The sequence below is a fragment of the Martes martes genome, assembly GCF_963455335.1.
Source record: "Martes martes genome assembly, chromosome: 8".
NCBI lineage: Eukaryota > Metazoa > Chordata > Mammalia > Carnivora > Mustelidae > Martes > Martes martes.
Window position 1 is genome coordinate 102,799,855 of NC_137895.1, and position 21,370 is coordinate 102,821,224.

The 21,370-nt window shown below is 42.0% G+C and overlaps 1 protein-coding gene across 1 annotated transcript in view; it reads right to left on the reverse strand.

Annotated features, from left to right (window-relative positions):
* Nucleotides 1-402: 402 nt before the first annotated feature.
* The window catches only part of NDUFA9 (NADH:ubiquinone oxidoreductase subunit A9), a 44,673-nt gene continuing 23,705 nt past the window's right edge, over nt 403-21,370 (reverse strand). Inside the window, exons 8-11 of the mRNA XM_080809989.1 lie at nt 20,526-20,602; nt 15,354-15,449; nt 12,911-12,977; nt 403-10,288 (exon numbers count right to left, since the gene is read on the reverse strand). Of these exons, the coding sequence (XP_080666115.1) occupies nt 10,118-10,288; nt 12,911-12,977; nt 15,354-15,449; nt 20,526-20,602 (411 nt within the window). The 3' untranslated portion in view covers nt 403-10,117. The remainder of the gene's footprint in view (nt 10,289-12,910; nt 12,978-15,353; nt 15,450-20,525; nt 20,603-21,370) is intronic.

Genomic DNA, 21,370 nt, shown 5'->3' on the forward strand with positions numbered 1-21,370 from the left:
AGTACAGAGAAGAAAAGACCAAATAGGAGAAAATTCTTTTAAGAGAAGGAGTGGTAAAACAAACAACAACAACACAACTGGAGTGTTCCCTTCAGAACCATGTCGATTTCTTGTCTTTGACTCCCTAGCACCTAGCACAGTGTCTGAAATATCGTGAGAGTTCTGCTGAATCGAATTGAACAGAAAACTCTGTGATACCCAACGAAGACAAATGAACCTGGGTCATCAAAAGCTTGTTTTATTTGTATCAATGGTCAGCTGTTCATATATTCTGCCTCTTTGTTTTTATTTCGAAGTGTCTGATAATGAGCCCCACAGAAACGCTATAATCAAAGACTAGAGCTCTGGATTTAGAATCATATTATGTTTTATGATATCATTGCATTTTTTTTTTTTGTGATATCAGCTGTGCATCCTTGGGTGAATCTACCTTGCTTACCCTTATCTGTATAACAGAGATAATACTACCCTCTCAGAGTGGTTAGGAGCCTAACTCAGGGTCCTGCCTGCCACATTTACATTTACTGGGGTAAGTGAAATGAGGAGGAGCAGAGAGTGTTAAATGTATGTGATACGCCAAGTAGACTCTAGTACAGTGCTAGACATGTTCAGTAGGAGGTCAGTAATTTTTTAGATGAATGAATGCTTGCTTTGTGCACTCTTCTCATGAAACTTATTAAGGAAACTTAAAAGTGAAGAAACATTGCTTTTTATCCGCCCTATGATCCTGCCAGTTTTCCTAAAAATCCATCCATGCTGTTGTTTGCATTTTGATTTACAACCATCCAATTAGTACCGTCCTTGAGAAAGAATCTACGTATTAGGTTTAAAGAACCTAGGAGTATTTCTTCAGTTGGCACGGAAATCACACAAATCATTTGGACAAGGTGGTGGGTTATGAAAGCTTCTCTGAAAACCCACCCTGCCCACTCTGTTAAAGGATCTCCCTACTGAAATTTCTTGTGAACCTGATGATTTCACAGCTCAGGCTTATGCTGGCCCCAGATAAAGCAGGACCACTGTTCCTTTCCTCCTCAACACCCACTGTTCCTGGTCGTAGGGAAAACAGCACTGGGCAGAGAAGTCAGGTCTGGACTGGCTGCTGCCCGTGACATGGAGTGGTATCTACTTCCCAGGTTGGCGGTGGGGATGAAAAAATGCATGAGGGAGCTCAGGGTCTACTTCAGGGCAGCATATGGTACTCCTTGGATCCAGGTTTCCTACGCTGTCCTGACCCAATACAGTGGCCATTAGGCTGGATTGGGCCACTGAGATTTGGGGGGCACACACAGATTTTTTTTTTACTATTCAGTCATCAATATTTAAAAATAAGGAGGTTTTATACATGTATAAGAATTGGATTTTTGGCTTCCCTTGAAAATCTGTGGAGAGCTGGTAACACATCCCCATCTGGAAATAATCATCTGGAGAAAGCAACTGGGTACTGCCCCAGTTAGCCCCAGTCCCTTGAGTTAAAGGATAATTTTGAAACAAAGGTACCAATCACGACTCTCATACAGATATAAAAGTGAATGCATGTTGAAGTCTGTATTTAATTCATAATGAGTCAAGAGGTGAGATGTTACATCCAGTTCAAAGGAGATCCAAAGATCCGGAATATTGAAATAAATGTATCTTTGGAGGCAAAATTAGGGAGGGAGGTCTGCTGAACTCCTGCTGGACAGAATTCACGTGTCTCTGGATAGGAATTATTTTTGCATTGCTAGCAGTTATTTCCAGCTTACAGAGTTGTGAAACAGCCCCCACAGAATCTGAACCAGATAGCCGGGGAGGGTGAGTTCTCTTCTGCAGTCTAGACTCCAGATGATGCTCTGTTTTCCAAGGAAGTACACATTTTCCCCTACACTTCCATTTCCTGTCATCCTATTTATGGACTGCCTGGCCCCAGAAGTGTTTGCTCACCCAGATCCTATAGAGCTGTTATCTCTTGTTTTTATTCGGTTTCTTCAGTTACGACATGTGGAGATTAGACCCGATAATGTCTACATTCCCTCACAACTCCTTAATTCACATTTCTTAGTACTGTTTCCATCTGACACCCCACTCCATACACATATCACTCCACAAATTATTCATCCTTATTCAGGCATTCGGGTCCTTATCAGTGAGCCATAGGCTCCTCAATTTCTCCTAAGGTGTGAATAGGTGATGTTTTAATTATACACTACTTTATCTTCGGCAGCATCTGCTTCCATAGCTTCAATTACTATTGCAAACCATCATCACTTGCATGAAAGCACCCCCCAACATTCAGCTTTAAACATCAGCTGGTGCTGGGAAGGTCCACAAATCCATCTGCCAGTGAAGACCCTTGTCCCATAAGACCGTGCCTTTCCCCATACTCCCTCACCCATGGCCCAGTCCTGGAGAAAGAAAACCTCTATTGGCTAAGTGAGGATGAAGGTGAAAGAGGGCCAACCACACCATCTTCCTGGACCCCAGCTGAGGAGCAGAGAAGAGATTTAGGTTACCAAGCTAGGATTTTTTAAAAAAATATTTTATTTATTTATTTGAGAGAAGGAGCATGAGAGAGAGCACAAGCAGAGGGAAGGGGCAGAGGGAGAGGAAGAAACAGACTCCCCGCTGAGCAGCACCCCCCCTCCCCGCCCCAGTGCAGGACATGATCCCAGGACCTGAGCCGAAGGCAGATGCTTCATTGACTGAGCCACCCAGATGCCCACCAGGCTTTCAATTATTACCTGAAACTAGGCAGCCTCATGATGAAATTGAGCCTTGAGATTTTATTACAAAATTAAAAATTGTTATTATATGACCAAGACTAGAACAATTTGGGGTCAGATGGAGTTTTCACCTAAGAATAAGGTGAGACTCTCCCTACCCCATTCATTCAGCAAATACTTGAAGAGTGCTGACTAGATTTCTATCACTGTTTTAGATGTTGGGGACATCACAGTGAATATGACAACAAGTCCTGGTCTCATGTGGTTATATTCTAGTGTTGAGTTTTTTTTTTTTTTAAGATTTTATTTATTTATTTGACAGAGAGAGCACAAGCAGCGAGAGATTCCCCACTGAGCAAAGGACCCTGAGATCATGACCTGATCCGAAGGCAGATGCCCAACCAACTGAGCCACCCAGACGCCCAGTCAGTTTTAAAGAAAAGGTGAGAGACAGAAATCGGCATTGCATTTTGGATACACTGGGAAAAGTTTTTGTTTAATATATGTTATCATACCACTATTACTATCAGCCCACACTGTCCAGTGTTGAAGCTAATCCTCCATCTGTGGTCCAACTCCTACCCCCTCCACTTTCTCCAGGATCAGACACCACAGGCTACACAGGCATCATCCAGAACATCAAGGTGCTTGCATCTATGTGACTCCCTGCCCCCCTCTCCACCCCATAAGAGGGCCTTATCACTCCCTCAGCCTGACTAAACTTTGGACAGGTTTCTTCCTGACTCTAGGCCCTTGACCTCCCTTAGAGCATTTTCTTCAGAAAATGTGTGAAGTCTTTCTCTGCCCCTTTGAGATGTATGTAAATATTTTTAAAAGCCTTTTGTCAATTTTATAACCCAGGAATGTCTTCTTCAAGGACCATCCCTTTGAAATGTAATTATCAAGGAGATAGCACCCCATGTCCAATCTCTCTAGACGGGTAGGAGTGTGACTTGGGCACCTTGCTCCAATATGTAGAACCACATCCTGTCATACAGTTGGGAACGGTTTATTTTCCCTTTGGATAAAGCCAGCGAACAAAAAAGATAACCTATGACCTCCTTTCACCCTGGGCCTCGTGGAATCCAGATGGCCTACTGTCCACCAGGACTTCTTCTCCAGCTCACCCTCAGCCTTTTAAGAATCCTCCCACGCTCTGCTTTAGCAGAGTTGAGCTCAGACTTAGTTCTGGTCTCTCTCTTTGATTTCAATAGTCTCTTTCCCTCCCTTGCAATAATCTTTTCAAATAAAACTTCTCCCTAAGTCTGAATTTGCTTTTTATTTGACACCCTTCAAACTTCTGCCCTGCTCCTGCTCCATTCTCTCCTAGGTCTTTCCTTCACCAGAGAGATTTCCTCAATTATGCCTTTCATTCCCCACAGCTCCCACTCACTTCGTGACCTTCTAGGATCTAACTCTATCTGTGTCTTTCTCCTGAGCATCCTTAAACCCTTCCTGGAACAAGTCTCCCGTTTTGTAGCCAGGTAGATCCAGGTTAGAAAACCAGCTCCACTACTTACTAATGTGGCAATTCACTCTCTCCAAATCCTTGTTTCCATTATTTGGAAAACAGGGATTACTCCCTCCCTCAGGAAAGGCAGCCATTATTTATGAAGTCAGGAAACCAGTGAACAGACTCAGATAGTCATGGTATTTCCAACTTAAGTGATTATACTAATGTTTACTGAGAACTTACTATGTGCCAAATTCAGTGTTTTACATTTAATTCCTTACCACAATCCTATGATTTAGGTATTTTTACGTGTTACCTTCATCATCTCCATATTACAGACAATGTTGAGGCTGAGAAAGAGAATTTAGGTAATCTGTCCAAATCTCCAGTTGAGAAGTCTTGGAGTTCACCTTGGGACCTAAGTCTGTATAGAGCTTACCTGCTAAAACGGTCACATTCCCCCCTCCTCCCTCTCCCAAAATAATGGACTCTACCTCCCACAGATAACTACCTACTCTCTATGCTCCAGTGCATTTGCTCGTACTGTTCTCTTCATGCCAAGTGACTGCTTCCTCCTTACCCAGACACACAAACAACGAACCCGTACATACATTCATGTGTGTCTCCAGGTTATCCTTAAGACAGTTTTAAAATCCATTTTCTGTGAAATTTTCTCAACTCTTCCAGAAATAGCTTTTCCTTCAATACTCCCAGAGCTCTTCGTATTTCCACATATGCTTCCATTATAGAATTTATATTTGTTTTTAGGATAAAATATGTCAGGTGACCTTAGGACCAAGCAAAGCTGAGGGAGATATACAGGAAGGCCAGGAAGAACATGAAAGGAATTTAGAGTAGCATCAGAAAGTAAATAGATTTGTTGGATTATAGAGGTGTAATGACAAATGAGGATAAACTATAAATGACAATGTAATGACAAATGGGGTGGGTGTATAGCCTTGAAGGCTGATATCGGCTGTGATGATCAGGTCATGGGCAGCTTGAATCCAAAGAACACAGGCTCTAAATGCGCCCCCATGAGAGCATGATTTAAAGTCTCGACCAAAAAAAAAAAAAACGGCCCTATAAATAAACATTTAGCTCACCCCTCTTTACCATGTAAAGAACTACCCTGGATATGTGTCCCAGATCTTGTCCCCAGGGCACTGTCCCTGGTCACTCACAATCTCCATGCACTGAGAAGGAAATTCCAAAAAGCTTGGGATGGGACAATTGCCTCCTTAGCTGGTAAAGGTGTTCCACTTCTGAAAGACTTAAACCTAAATATACAGAATGAAGTAATTCAAACCTTAATATTTCATGTCAAATTTGGGGATAACCTCAGCATATTTGGTATTGAAAGTATTTGTAATATTTAGGAATTTTGCATTTTAGAGTCTAACAGTTTCATCTTAGGATTCTAGTTTCAAGCGTGTATTTTATTTACTTAGACGTTTGTTTTCAAGTTGAAAGGTAGGAGAATTTTGCAAAGTTTGCAAAGAGGGTCACGATCATCAGATTTTATTATTAGTATCTGTATAATTAATTCATTAGCCTTACTAGATTTGCCCAAGAACACAGGAAGGTTTTGTATATTGCAAAACTTACATTGCAAAACTTAACAGAAAAAATAATTTATTAAGTTTTTACTTAAAATTCATTATTTTTAAAAACAAATTTAACTAGCTCAGGAAATTTAAGTCACAAAATCATAAGAGCCCCTCAAAGCCAATTGCTCCAATCAATAAATGTGTAATTACAATTGTGGGTTGAATAAAGAAGTTTAAAAATTAGTTATTTCAATAAATTATATAATTTGAAAATTTCTATACTGATAAACTGCCCTCCCAGAAACCTGAAAATTGATATTGAAGTACAGTAACTACTACTTCTATGTCTATTTTCCTGCTGAACTGTGAATTCACTGAGTGGAAAGCATCTTGCATCCCCATCATCCAACACAAGAATGGCCCAAAGGGTAAGACATACACCAGCTGATATTATCTGCTCTCTGCCAGGACTGTGATTTGTGATTTATTCATATACTCTCAAGAAATCCTCACCACAACCTACAGTGGAGGGAGGGAATAGCGACAACCCAGTCACCCAGCTGGGGAGAGCTGGAGCCCAGGAGGAATCCAGGCTGACTTCAGGGGCTGCATCTTCCCCTAACTTTTATGTTACTAGTTGAATGGATAACAATCTTTAATGCTGGGATGCTGGGACTTTGGACAGTATTATTTGAGCCAAGGAGGACAATATGCATGTGCTAGACATGGACATAAATTGTCCCCTGTGGACAAGTGACCAGGACAGAGATACAGGATCCAAGTGGAGCTTCCTGGGAACAATTTGAGAAAAGCAGAAAGGCTGTCTTCCCTAAGAGACAGAAAATATGAAGAGTCTGGAGAGGAGGAGATAAGCAACGGAGAGGAAGAAAATAGTTTTGACTTCCTTTAGAATAGGATTAGGAAAAGTACTGTCTGGTCATGATTTATTCAGTGAAGGCCCAGCGGACATTTCCTTCATGGTCAGTTGACTGTCGTGGCATTTTGATTTGGAGCTGAGGCACAATGCCAGGTAACCCAGATTAAACAGGATTCTCAGGAGCCAAGGAAAATGAAAAAGAACCTCTCTGGCACTGGCCTAAGGAAGAAGTACGAGAGGATAAGCCAGGGGGACGGCCCAAAGGAACAGTATCAGAGGGGTTGGCTGACCAGGAGGGGTCAAAATCACACAAGTTTGGTTATTGCGCTAATTCATGGCAAGCCATGAATAATGAATAATTTCTGTAACTAACGAGAGTTAGCACCAGAGGTACTATGGCAGCTTTTTTGCATTCTGAACTTCAAATGTGCACTCTGTTCAAGAACGTACTGCGGGGGAGGAAAATCAGAGATCAAGTCGGAAGACTGAACTATGGTGTGACCCGGGCCTGCCTGGTAGAACAGGCAGCAGAGAACGTTAGGTGCTTGTGTTGCAAGCACTGATCTTTAAATTCAAGTACTGTCACCTTGCCCAAACCCACCTTTGACCCCCAAGACAAGATTACAACATACTTCTCAAAGATTTCTGTGCATGGATCACAGCAATAGTTCTTAACAGGGGTGGTAAAGCCCCCTAAAGGCATCTAGAAACCCTGTGGGTACCTCTGGTTATCACGATGACTGAGGAGCACCAGCAGCACGAATGGGGAATGGTAGGAGTTGAAACACACTAGAATCTAACTCTATTTTACAGATATAAGAAACATCTGGCATGGGTTTAATATATGCTGATTTTTTTTTTTTAAGTATTTTACTTATTTGAGAGAAAGCATGAGAGAGAGCACGTGAGCATGAGTGGAGGTTAAGAGGGTAAGGCAAAGGGAGAGGGAGAAGCAGACTCCCTGCTGAGCAGGGAGGTTGTCAGGGGGCTCAATCCTAGAACCCCTGAGATCATGACCTGAACCAAAGACAGACGCTTAACTGACTCAACCACCCAGGCGCCCCCACGCTGCATTTTCTGAGAATACGATTACTCTAAACCTAGAAGGGATTATATTTTGTTTTGTTCTGAACTCTACAAGTAGTTGTTCACTAAATACAGACGCTGGTACCATGAACAGTGGCAGTGCTCACAGTGTTTCGGTGACCAGCACAACCCCTCCCCTGTGATGACAGGTCAGTTTACATCTGTGCGCACTGTGACCGCCTAGCGGAGGCGAGAAAGCAACAACTCCCTCATGCCTTCTGTGCACACATCGATACACAGGAGTACATGTTGTTTTATTATGTACTACCTCCATTTCTTGTTTGTACTAATAGGACATTGTATTTTGATTACATGTTGTAGAAGCTAGGACTTTCATATCATATCAGGATAATAAAGGATGCATTAGAAAACACAGGAGGTGTTGGCCATGACAGGAAAGAAAAACTACCCTGACTGAATCATGGTTTTTAGAGAAAGCAAGTATGTGGCACCATGAGTTATAATACAAATGAGAAAGAGCACTGCTGGAACATGTAGATTCTGTAAGAGAAGATGCTCTATATTATAGAATTATGATTTCTTTTCAGAGCGCACCCGCCCATCTGTGTGCCTACCGGCTGGCTTGTAACCAACCAGGGTGTCATCCGAAATAAGTCATCTGCACTGAAGACAAAAAGTAAAGCTGGTATTGGGTTCCTTTCCCTAGAACATGACTCTCACATCTTACTGTGCAGAATAAACTGCCATGTTTAATAAAAATAAAATTGCTGGGTCTTTTTTTCTATAGATTCTGATTTAAAATGTCTGGGTGGGCCTCAGCCTTATGAGTAATGGGAATGGCCCCACTCGGTTACAGCATTTCTGCACATCGGTGCTTTTCCACCCATGTGCATACACATCTTCCAGGGTCCTTTCTAAAATGCAGATCCTGATCCAACAGGTAGGGCCTGGCATTCTGCATTGCTGCATGTCTTTCCTTCTTTCTTTTTCTAAGATTTGTTTTTATGAGAGGGAGAGAGAGAGAGAGAACGTACATGAGAGGGAGAAGGGGGAGAGAAAGAGGGACAAGCAGACTCCCCACTGAGCACAGTGCCCGACACTGGACTCAATCCTAGGACCCCTGAGATTATGACCTGAGCTGAACTCAAGAGTCAGAGGCCTAACTGACGGAGCCTCCCAGGCGCCCCTGGCATTCTGCATTTCTAACGAGCTCCCAGGTGATACGGATGCTGTTGGTCCATGACTGCACTGAACAGCACACTTCTGTCCATCTGGGGACAAAAGATCCTGGAGCACACAGACAGTGCAGGTAGAGAACTCACCCTCCACATTCACGCTCCTTACTCTGAGAACGAGAAAGGACATTACCAGAACTGAACAGGGTTTTCCTGGTCACTCCCATCATACTGACCAAGGGGCTGCAGCGCAGTGGAATGCAGGGGCCAACCTTGGGTCACCTCAAATGGCAGTGTGCTGGCTTCGCCACAAATGACCAGAGTTTTTAATCATACTGCACTGAGCGACTTGCCCTCACCACACCAACTGTTCACATGGATCCTGGCTGTGATGTTAACAACTTTTATAAAAAATTTTAATTCCTGGGCGCCTGGGTGGCTCAGTGGGTTAAAGCCTCTGCCTTCAGCTCAGGTCATGATCTCAGGGTCCTGGGATCAAGCCCCATATCGGGCTCTCTGCTCGGCGGGGAGCCTGCTTCCTCCTCTCTCTGCCTGCCTCTCTGCCTACTTGTGATCTCTGTCTGTAAATAAATAAATAAAATCTTAAAAAAAAAAATTTTAATTCCTAAGCATTGGCATTACCAAACAGAGGCTGCGGCCTTGCCTCTGCACAGGAGAGAACCCACCCGCACCCACAGATCTGAAATCACCTAGATGTTGTCCAGACGGCAGCGGGACAAAGGCCTCGGGGAGTTCAGATCCAAGTAGAGGACTGAGGAATTACTGCAAGTCGTTGGAGAACCCACGCCTACAGACAATGTTTCTACCTGTACTAACTAGTTTTTTAAGTGTATGTAGATGTCATTAAGACAAATCTTTGAAAATATCTTAAGTGTGAATAAATTCAGGTTAGTTATGGGACACTATATACTTTCTCAATTAATAGACATTAAAAGACAATCACGTATCACTCAGGGTCATCACAATAGCTGGACATTAAAAAGGGGTCCTTGTCTTCCAAAACATATGCCAGAAATAGTCTGACATAGGGAAATTCAAATCCTTCAATATCTCAGAGAATAAATGATATATATCATTATTAAATATATATTTAAAGAAATTATGTATAAATTCTAAATGACTGAATTTCTCATCTTATAAGTGAGGAAAGAAAAAGCTGCAGCAGAATTTATCCTCAGGTGATTTAATAGAGGGATCTTATTCATTATATACAGGATTCTCTGACGACAGTGGGCTGGCCACCCGCCGGGTAACCCAACAGACACGGAAAGCCCGGGGCAGCACAGGGGCCACTAAAAGTTGACAGTCTTGGCTGGCTTCACATCTTCAATATCGGACAATAGCCAGCGGTAAGTACGGTGGCGCCGCAGCACCTCGATGGCCTTGAGCTCCAGGGGTGTGGCCTGAATTCCAAGGTCTTCCAAGCCAGGCAGGTGAGGCGACAGCATGTCTGTGATGTGAAGCTGTGGACACACAGAACCACGGAGAACTCTGAGAACTGACCAAGAACACAGAGTGCTATCTCACTGACCCCTGAACACTCAAGCTGGCCTGAGTCCCATTACCGAGACTTGTTTCCAGAGGACACATGCTGGTTTTATCCCTGGACCTCACTAAAAGTAAACCACAGAAAAAGAGCTTTAAAAAGAAAAAGGCAAGGTCACCAAATATCAGCGTAAAGGTCCCCAGCACTACCACGAACAAGGAACACTGGCTCCAGATGAGCCATTCCCCACACTGAACGAGATATCAATCTGCAATGGAGAAGCGCCAGTCACATCGTCACAGTGGCTTCACAGGAGGTCCAGGAAGAAAATAAAACAGAGGCTAATGCAGAACCAGCCTATTCCCCAATTCTCCCTTGTGCACGGGCTTCCTGCTTCCGTTTGCACTGCTGCATTAGGGAGATAATTGGTGTTTACTCCTTCTAAGAGATAATCCATTAACCTTTGTGCTTCTACTATACTTCGCCTGGTTGACCGATGCTCGCCACAGATCTAAAACACCAAACCCATCCTGTTTGTAGAGGAGAAGAATGAGCTGGACGACTTCCACGATCCCAAACCATCCACAAGTACATGAAGAGAATCAATGTGCATATAGAGCACCTCACTCCTTCTTCCTCCCCGCCTGACAAAGTCTGCAATTCTTACTGAAATGCTAAGAGGCAGCCTCCAAATCGAAAGCCCATTCAGCCTACTGTATATATCAAAGCCCACTCCATTCTCAGTGTAAGAGGCACATTTGCACAAGACATGCTCAAGTATTCGGACATTCAGTCCTCCTGTCCGGTTTTTCAGGAATGTAGAAGGGATATCTTGAAAACAGTCTCAGCTTTCTGGACACAGCTGATCAGAAGAGAGAATCATGCCTGCCCCATCCACATCTGTTCCCCAAGGACTACTTTCTCACCTTCTCTATGTTTTAACTTTCAGGTAACATTCAGAGGATCATTTGACTATTCTTGTTGAGAAAAGGTCAACAGGTCTTCAAATGTAGAGACAACATGGAATTTTTATTTTATTTTGCGTTCTTCCTCAAAACACTTCTACATGCAGTGTGGGAGACTAGCACGGGAGACAGCAAGACAGAAAGAACCAGAGCTCCGGAACCCAACACACTGTAAGGGGATAAGACAGGCAGCCCAAAACTGGTCAAGAGAATGAGAAAGGAATAATTTCCCTACTTGGATTAGGGTGGGCAGAGTGGAGATCTTTCTTTAAGCCAAAAATGTTCAATGCTATTACATACACTTTCAGAATACAAAGGTGAAAAACAAAAACAAAAACAAACAAACAAACAAAAAACCAAAGGGCCGGGAGAAGCAGGAGTAGTTAAGATTTGGCATATATTTTGAGGGTTGCCTGAATAATACCCGCTGATGGTCTATGGCTGTGCTTCCCAATACAGCAGCCGCTGGACAAATGTGGTAGTTTTCATTTAAGTTTAAATTAATCAAAATTAAATAAGCTTCAAATCTTATTTCTTCAATTGCACTAGCCGTATGTCAAATGTTCAACAGTCCTATGTTGCTAGTCTCTATGTTTTGAACATTGTAGATTACAGAACATTTCCATCACTGCAGAAAGTTATACTGGACAATACTGGTTTAGACTGGTAAGAGAAAGTAATAAATCAGGGGAGAATTCCTAAATTTTTGGCTTGAGCAACAGAGAGAACAGTGATCTCATTAATTAAAATGAGAGAGGCCAGGAGAAAAGCAGGTTTGCAGTTCTATTTGTGGAGATGTTAAGTTTCAAAAAACTGTATTAGACCCAAATACATGTAAGAGTCTGCAGCTGGGAAGGGTGAGGGGCAATTCAAGGCTGGAGATAAAAATGCAGCCGTGAGCTCCCAGACAGCAGCTGGAGCATGAGATGAGGAGAGAGTAGTTCAGAGGTTGAGCAAAGATACAAAAGGGCTGAGGAAAGAGCTTGTCAGTCCCCCACTTACAGATCAGGGAGAAGAGGGTAAACCAGGAAGAGAAACTAAAAAGCACGGCCGAGTGAGAGGAGGAAAAAGCAAGGGAATATGGAGATGGCCAGAAAACAGACTGGCAAGTGAGGGTTCACGGGGAGAAGGGATGATCATAGGTAATCCGGATCACATATAATCTGGAAAAGAGCAGTTTGTGGGGAGAAGTGGGAATAAAAGCCTGAATGGAGTGGGTTAGAAAGACCAAGGTAAGCAATGGTTAACAGCAGGAACAGACAGCTCTTTTGAAGAGTTATGACTCAAAGGGACCCAGACAAACAGGACAGTGGCTAGAAGGGACAAGGGAGGGAGGGCTTCACCTTTAAAAAAACAGAGCCCTGAAGGCGTGTTTGTGTGCTGTTGTTGGGAATGATCTAGCCGAGAAGAAAAACAGATAACATCTGAGAAGAGCCAAGGGAGCACCCCCACGCCCAAGCAGGCTGAGGGCCGGTGAGCTCAGGGCCCAAGCTGCGGGGCTTGCTTCAGATAGAAGGATAATGGACAAGAGCATGCAAATAACCCAGCAAGCAAACAAAAATCTATTCTAACTTATCCATCTCTGTAGCTCTCTGCCCAGTACCTGGCCGGAGAGATGTTCATCACATACTCACCCGCTCCACTTTATCCCTTGTCGTCCAGGGTTCAAACGGACTCATTTCAAAGAGCCGCGCTACCCACCTAGAAAAAGGAATAAATACGGCGCATGTGATAGCATTTCCACACCCAGTACTCAAGCTGGCCTCCAAGAAGGACCGGGAGAAAGGCTGCCGTAGAGGCAGGAGCTCACTGACTGTTTTGTTTTGTTTTTAAAAAAAATAACCAATATCCTGGCACCCCTACATGCGAGGTTACCTTTCCTTTTAAGCTAACTCAGCCTGACTGCCCTAGCTCGTGGCAGTCCTGTCTTCCACGGAAGATGCAACAAATCCGAACAAATGAAAATTAAAATAAACCCATTACTACTAAGAAAATAAACAAAAAATCTGACGTTCAGAGAAGTCAGTGCCATCTAATTTAAACCTCACACATTCAGATATGCTTCTGTTAAGAACACCGGGCAAGCCAAGTAGTAAGCAAGATGCAAACGGTAATCCTTAAAAACAGGACCCCCCCGCCCCCGCAAAAAAAACACACACACACACACACAAAAAAACAGGGGCCCCAAGGGAACCAAAAAAAAATCAAAAAGTAAGGAGACACCTAAGATGAATGATTCAAATCAGGAAGCAAACAGAACACCCAGGACGAGAGTGCCGCCTGCCTCAATGGCATCTCTCCACTCTTACTGAAAATAGGGTTTTCCTTATCTGCCGAGCTCCTGTTAAGTATCCTCAGAGCAGGGGGTCTCAGCCTGAGTCCAGGGTACCCTAGGAATTCCTCAGGGTCCCCAGAGAGCACTGGCGGCAAAGGCTGTGTGTTTGGGTTCTGAGGACCACCCATCACTACATCACTACAGCTAGAGCAGCTCTGCTTCTATCTGAATTACTTCATAGGTCTCCAGTGGGTCACTGAATGCGGGGCTCCACAGCTTTCTAAAAACTTAAAAACATCAGTCTAGTATGCATAAAAAAATGAAAAAGCACACTGAAGATGGGTCAGAATTTCTCCAGGAGCAAATAAAGTCTCAGAGTCCAGATAACCGGTCCCGTAGCGTAATTAAAACACCTCCAGCAAACCTCCAACTCTGTGCTCTGGTTGGGTGTTAACAGAGGACTTCCACTGCCCACTTCCGTGTCCTCGACGGGCCACTCCGTGTGCACATGCCAACTCCACTACGCAGTAATTCTCAATTTCCTGCTCAGCCAAGGAAGCAGCTCCTTGCAGTCTGGCTTATGGCCCCGCGCTGCACCAAAGCCACTATCAAAATGACCTCACTACTGACTCCAGTAGATACTTTTAAGTCCTTCACCTCGTCTGACTTTTCTGTAGCCTTTCATTCCACAAACACTGACAAAGTGCCTACTATGTGCCACGCATTGTTCCAGGTGTGGGAGACACAGAAGTGAACAAATGGCCAGGCTCCCCTTCTTGAAACAGTCATTTCCTCCCTAAAACACCCCCTCCTATCCCTATCTAGGCTTCCAAATGCTCCACTTCTTTCACCTAAATGTCTGATGACTCACTTTGAGCCTCTTGATAAATTTCCCTGACACTGCAGGTCTTTTAAACAGAGGTATTCCTCGTGCTTGGCCCACAACTCTACTCCTTCACGTGCACTACGTGCTCTTCCCTACCTACGTCACTCACAGAGTACTGAGGATGAAGTAGACGACTTGAAAAACAGAACACCCCAATAAATAGTATCATCACACTGCAGTCTGCCTATTTTTCTAATACCTGTGTTAGATCACAAGCTTTTTAAGGGTTTAGTATAGTATCTTGAGTCCCTAGTGCCTTGCCTCAGACATAGAGGGCATTTGAGAAATAAATATTTGTTGAATGAATTCAGGAGTGAAATGCCATGTTGGTTTATAAGTCAATCCCTGGCAAACTGGATGTGAAGGTCTCCCCGACCAGACCACGAGTATGTGACATGATCATTCTGATACTCTAAACCTGCAAAGGGAAGAAGTGAACCAAGAAGCAGGACAAGAAGAAAGAAGATAAGGTACCACAAGATCAAGTGTGAATCAACCCAGCTCCTTCCCCCAATGACATGACCAGATTGGTTTAATAAAGAAAGATCCTTTCCCACATCTGGGAGAGAGGTATGAAACAAAGGGAAACCTGATTGTTCCTTTATACAACCCGCCGAGCAAGACACTTCTCCAAATTAAAACCTAGTGGTTTCTAATGAGAGAATTTGAAGAACTGCAGATTTAACCTCTCAATACACATTGTTTTTCTCATCCACACTAAGCCACATTTCCCTTTCTTTGATACCTCTAGTTCTGTCCTAGAGTAACACCAAGACATCAGAAGCACCTCCTAGTTAGAGATTCAGAAGCTCTACTGTAACAAACACACTCCCTATAACCCTAGGTGACAGCATTACAAACAAATGTATGGTGTTAGCTCTATTTTAGAAGGCATAAAAAGAAGCACTTTACTTACCGATAGGCAAAATGTGGCAAAGGGTATGGCAGGAAGGGTCTGTGAGCCACAGCAAAGGCATACTGCACCAGGTCGAAAAGGAGGTACCGACTGGGCCTACAAAAAGAAAATTTGTAGTTCTCCAAATTATTCGCTCCTTACAAATTTTCTTTTTAAATTTAACAAACTAACTTTTTTCTTACCAACATTTTTCTTATGAAAGACGAAACACATAGCACTATAGTCAATACAGATTGGCACAAAGAAAACTCACCCATAATCCCATCAGAGATAAAGTTAATATATTTAGTTAATATATTTAATTAAATTTAATAATTTAATTAATTAATTATATTAATAAATTAATATATTTAATTCTCATCCCCTTACATATACACATTTTTTTGCTTTTACAAATGTAAGATTACACAGGTCATCCTATTCTGTAATGCCTTTCATTTAACATTAAATCCCAATCACCTTTCTATGTCATTCAATATTCTTGTGCATGTTTAACAATCACATAAATTGCACTGCATACAATCATAACTATTTGATAAATTCCCAGTCTTGGGAATATTTAAGTTATTAAAATATATTATTCTTTTATAAGATAATGGCACTCTTACAGTAAACATTTGTACTTATCCATAATTATGTATTTACAATTTATTCTACAATGGAACTGGCTCTGACTATGCTTGGAAAATTTAAGACTTTTATTGAATATTTCCAAACTGCCTTCCAAAAAAGTCGTATCAATTCACATAAATTCACATAAAATGCTAGCATCCCCCTCACCAAAAGTGAGTTTAGTCAGAAAACTGTGCCAATCTGCCCTAATAATGGTACCCCAACATTCTGATTTGCATTAATGACAGAGATTTTTTTTATATAGTTTTGGCTACATACACTTCATTTCTCTCTTTCTTCCTGAAGCCCTGTCTATAATGATTTCTAAGAATTCTTTATATGGGAGGAGGGGGGAGGCGCTCATGCACACATGTGATGATGCGTAGGGGGAGGGGAGAGGAAGAGACGGACTCCCACCGAGCAGGGAGCCTGATGCGGGGCTCGATTCCAGGACCCCGGGAACACGACCCAAGCCAAAGGCAGACACTCAACTGACTGAGCCACCCAGATGCCCCAGAATTCTTTACATTTTAATGATATAGTTGGAAATATCTTTTGCTGTTTGTATTTTGCTTTTTAATGTTTAAGTGTTTTGTGACATACACAAGTTTAAATATTTCACTTAAGCAAAAGTTCTGATTTATTTTATGGTTTGTTTTTATATTTAGAAAATCCCTCTATAGTAACTAGTGACATAAATTCCCACTTTTTTTTTTAAAGGATTTTATTTGAGAGAGAGAGCATGAGAGGGGGTAGGGTCAGAGGGAGAAGCAGACTGCCCACTGATCAGGAAGCCTAATGTGCGGCTCGATCCTGGGACTTCAGGATCATGACCTGAGCTGAAGCCCCAACCACATGCCCCCCCCCCCACATATCTTTTCTAATGTTTTGAGATTCTTTAATCCATAACATGGTAGATCATTCGGTAAATGGTATTATATCTTTACCTTATGTAGATATAATACCATTTACCGAATGATCTACCCTTTCCCCATATTTTGAAATGTCACATACTGTATTCTTACATATATCTGAGACTGCTTCTGGACTTTCTATTCCAAAGATCTGAACAGTTTTGTCCTGGCATAACCTAGCTTTAATAATTATTATTGCTTATAATACCTTTTAATATCTCTTCATCCGTTTGCCTATACACTTGCTCTTCAGTTGCTCTGAAGCACTTTGTGTTCCATTAACTGTGACTCAAAGACCCGTTTAAGTGCCTCTGCTCACAGAGAAAGGCGCACTGAAGCCTGTGTCCTTCCCAGCTTAGGCTGCATGGTTCAGCATTATAGTCATTCCTTTGCAAATACCCTCAGCAAAACCTTGCCCCCAGCTGTCTCTCCACTATACTAGCATAGCCAAGTCCCTCTTCTGGTTCTTGCAAGTATCTGCCTTCTTTGTGCCAGAACCCCAGAAAGACATAATTGGAGAGAAAATACAACAGGGCTACCTGACTTCACCTGTATTTCTGATCACTAACTTCGAACAGAAGACTCCGTTCTGCTGTGCTACCTTACTTTGCTCTCCTAAGAGCTGTTCTTCTGTGCTCCCCGGGAAAACTTCCTATCTTTTCCCCAGTCCCTCAAGGTTTCCATATACCTCTCTGACCCATCCCCTGCCTTTTAGCGGATGATCTCCCCACTTGTCATCATTTTCTTAATGGTGCCTCCTGAAGTACAAAAGTTTTCCATTTTGGTGGAGTCTATTTTTGTCAGTTTTTCCTTTTATGAAGTATGCTGTTGATATCACATCTAAAAACTCTCTGCCTAGGGGCACCTGGGTGGCTCAGTCAGTTAAGCATTCAACTCTTGGTTTTGGTTTTGGTCATGTCTCTGGGTTGTGAGATCGAGCCCCGTGTCCAGCTCCACACTCAATGCCAAGTCGGCTTGACAGTCTTCACCCTCTCTCCCTCCCCCTTTGCTCCTCGCCCCACTCGTACTCTAAAATACATACATACATAAATAAAATCTTAAAAAAATAAAATAAAAAATCTCTGCCTAGCCCAAGGTCTAGATCATTTTTTTTTCCAAAAGTTTTATAACGTTAACTCTTACATTTAGGTCTCTAATATATTTTAAGTTGATTTTTTCATGTATTGTGTATAGTTAAGGCCCCATGTTCAACTTTTTTGCATGTGGATCTCCCAGGACCATTTAAGGAAAAGATTATTCTTTCCCCACTGAAGTGTCACAACACTTTTGTCAACAATCAATCATCCATAAACACAAAGGTTGATTTCTAGACTATCAGTTCTGATAATTCATCTATATTCTATTCTCATGCCAAAATCAGTCTTTATAACTATGGTTTTGGAGTAAGTTTTGAAATTAGGAAATTTAAGTGCTCCAACTTTTTTCTTCTTTGTCAAAATGGCTTTGGCTATTGTGGATCTCTGCATTTACATATAAATTTGGAATTCATTTGCCAATTTTTGCCAAAACAAAAAACAAACAAACAAACAAAAAACCTCCTGGTATATGGATAGGATTGGATTGAATCAACAGATGAATTTGGGGGAAACTGCCATTTTAACAATATTGGCTCTTTCAGTCCATGACCATGAGATGTCTTTCTGTTTACTTAACCCTTCTTTAATTCCCCTCAGCAGTGTTTTGTTCTAGATACAAGTCTTATATTTGTTAAATTTATACCTAAGTATTTTATTCTTTTGATGCTACTGTGAATAAAATTATTTACTTATTTTTATTTTCAGATTGTTCATTTGCAAATATATGGAAACCCAGCTGCATATGCTGATCCTGTACCTTGTACCTTGCTGACTTTATCAGTTCTCTCATTTTTATGTATGTATGTGTCTATCAATAGGTATTTAATGAACAAATGATGGAATGGGCCAACATCCTATAGTTAATAACTATGAAAAAACTATGAGCAAAATTAAGGTCTTATGCTTCTGCCTTCACCTCAAAGTGTCTGAGAAATAAGCCAAGTTTTCCCCCGTGCTAAAGAGACAGAAAGAGAAACGCAGATGCCTATCTACACTTAGGCAGTCACAAAATACATACATTGCCATGCCGAGCACTACTCTCCCACCAATGTGCCAAACAAGTATGGCGCACTACAGCCTAGCAAAGAGACTGGAGGTCTCTTTCCCTCAAGGTAAAAAGGGAAAGGGCTAAGAGTTATTTCCAGCAAGTAGTAAGCAAAGTGGGTAAAGCCAGTTCTATTTTCTTTTCATCGGAATCCTAGTCTGACTAGAATCAGATGTCTTTGAGTCTAGTGATTTATGGACCCTGAGCTGAACACAATTTTTGTAGCTAATTCTCCTGGAGTATATAACTGTGAACTAGGAACTCAGAGAGAGGCATAAATCCTGCAGCTGCTAGATATGGAAATGTAATATGGTTTTTAACACTGACAAAAATTTTACTAAACTAAGCCTTTAACAATAGTGAAAAACATAACAATGTATGAATTCATAATCCTCGGAATATATACTATGCTTCCTGGCTTAGAGAGAAACACATCTTTTCACTGGAAGCAAATATTTCTTAGAAATTACGCTATCGGGGCACCCGGGTGGCTCAGTGGGTTAAAGCCTCTGCCTTCGGCTCAGGTCAGGATCCCAGGGTCCGGGGATCGAGCCCCACACCAGGCTCTCTGCTCAGCAGGGAGCCTGCTTCCCTTCCTCTCTCTCTGCCTGCCTCTCTGCCTATCTGTGATCTCTGTCTGTCAAATAAATAAATAAATAAATAAATAAATAAATAAGAAATTATGCTATCACTTAATTGTTAATCAGATTCTCACCTTTCATGGACATCAGGTGTCATCAGTTTGCTTCATAAAATGATAGGGTTCTGGGCCAATTTTTAGGTGGATTTAGAACCTATCAACCTGGCAGACTGAATCTTAACTTTTTAGTTTTAATTAAGTCAGAAAAGAGGTTCTAAACCCAGCTGTAGCAAGATTTAAGAAAATCAGGCAAGTCACATAGCTTAACTGTGCCCCATGTGTCCTGTGTCCTAACAGCAAAGACGGTATACCATAAACGATCAGTCTCGCAATACACTACCAACTGTACCCAAAACCAGCTATCTCCAACCATTTGGGGGCACTGCGATACCCTATCAAAAGCAATTTAATTTTGCAACTGTACTTACTCCCTAAAAGTATTCTGTTTGCGTTTTTGAATCTGTAATAATATCCTTTTATATGTTAAAAACATCACTGGAATAGTACAAAACCATCCTTGGTGATCATTGGACTAAGTATACGTAACAGTCTAGGGCAGTTGGTTCTCTCAGACTTTGATGACAGAAAAATCACTTATTAAAGCAGATTCCCCAGTTCACTCAAAATTCTGATTTAAAGGAACCATTCAGGAGATTCTGACTATAGCAGACTTTGGACAGCTCTTTGAAACACACTGACCTTGGAGCTAGTAAATAAAATTTCTGGAATAGTAGAAGAAGAACACTAAAAATGCAACAAATAAATCTGTAGTGACATGTTTGGAAGTTACTGTACTTATAAATCATTACAATTTGTTCATTTTAACAGGGAGCACAATTTTAAAGTCAAACTCTAGTCACCTACCCAACGAAGGCAAAAGATTTCCCTCTGGAATCTGGATCCTTAATTGCATTAATAATTCCTTTTGATACATCTACAACCTATAAGAAATCGTAACACATGTTTAAGTAATTGTCAAAAGAGAAAAACAGGGATGGGGAGAGGAAGGGTGGGAGGAAGGAAAGCAGGCCACATCAGTCACAACCAAAAAATAAAAAATAATAAAAGGAAATTAAAATAATGGCACTGTCCATTTGAAAAAGCTCCTTAAAGAACCCACTCCTCAAGGCTTCAAATGATCTGCATATTGGAAGGTTCACCTAAATATTTTTTCTAGTCAGCACATGTTCACGCTCAGACAGCTGCTGAGGCCCTCTGATCAGACTATGCCCACTATCTCTACAATCTCACCCCTTACCACTCGTCCTAACGCTGTTACCAAGCTGTCACAAATTAGTAGGCAGAATCCTATGGAACTGCCAATATCCTACCATTCTGACTTGCCCATTTTATATGGTTTCAGACCCTGTGGTTTTCAACAGGGGTGATCTTAGCCTCACCTGGAAGGCCCTTTTGGCAAAATGCCTGGAGATGTTTGTAGCTGTCACAACAGGGGAGGTAGTGCTACTGCCATCTGGTGGTTAGTGGCCAGGAATGCTGCCAAACATTCTACAACAGCCCCTCCAACAAAGAATTATCTGGCCCAAAAATGTCAACAGTTCCACAGATAAGAAAGCCTGGTTTCAACATGCTCTTACGGAACCCAACATGCTCTTACCTCTGAACCCCTGTACTTCTGTTCTGTTCCTTCTGCTTGGAATGCTCTTCCCCAACCCCCTTCATCTGACTTGCTACTCGTCATCTTTGAG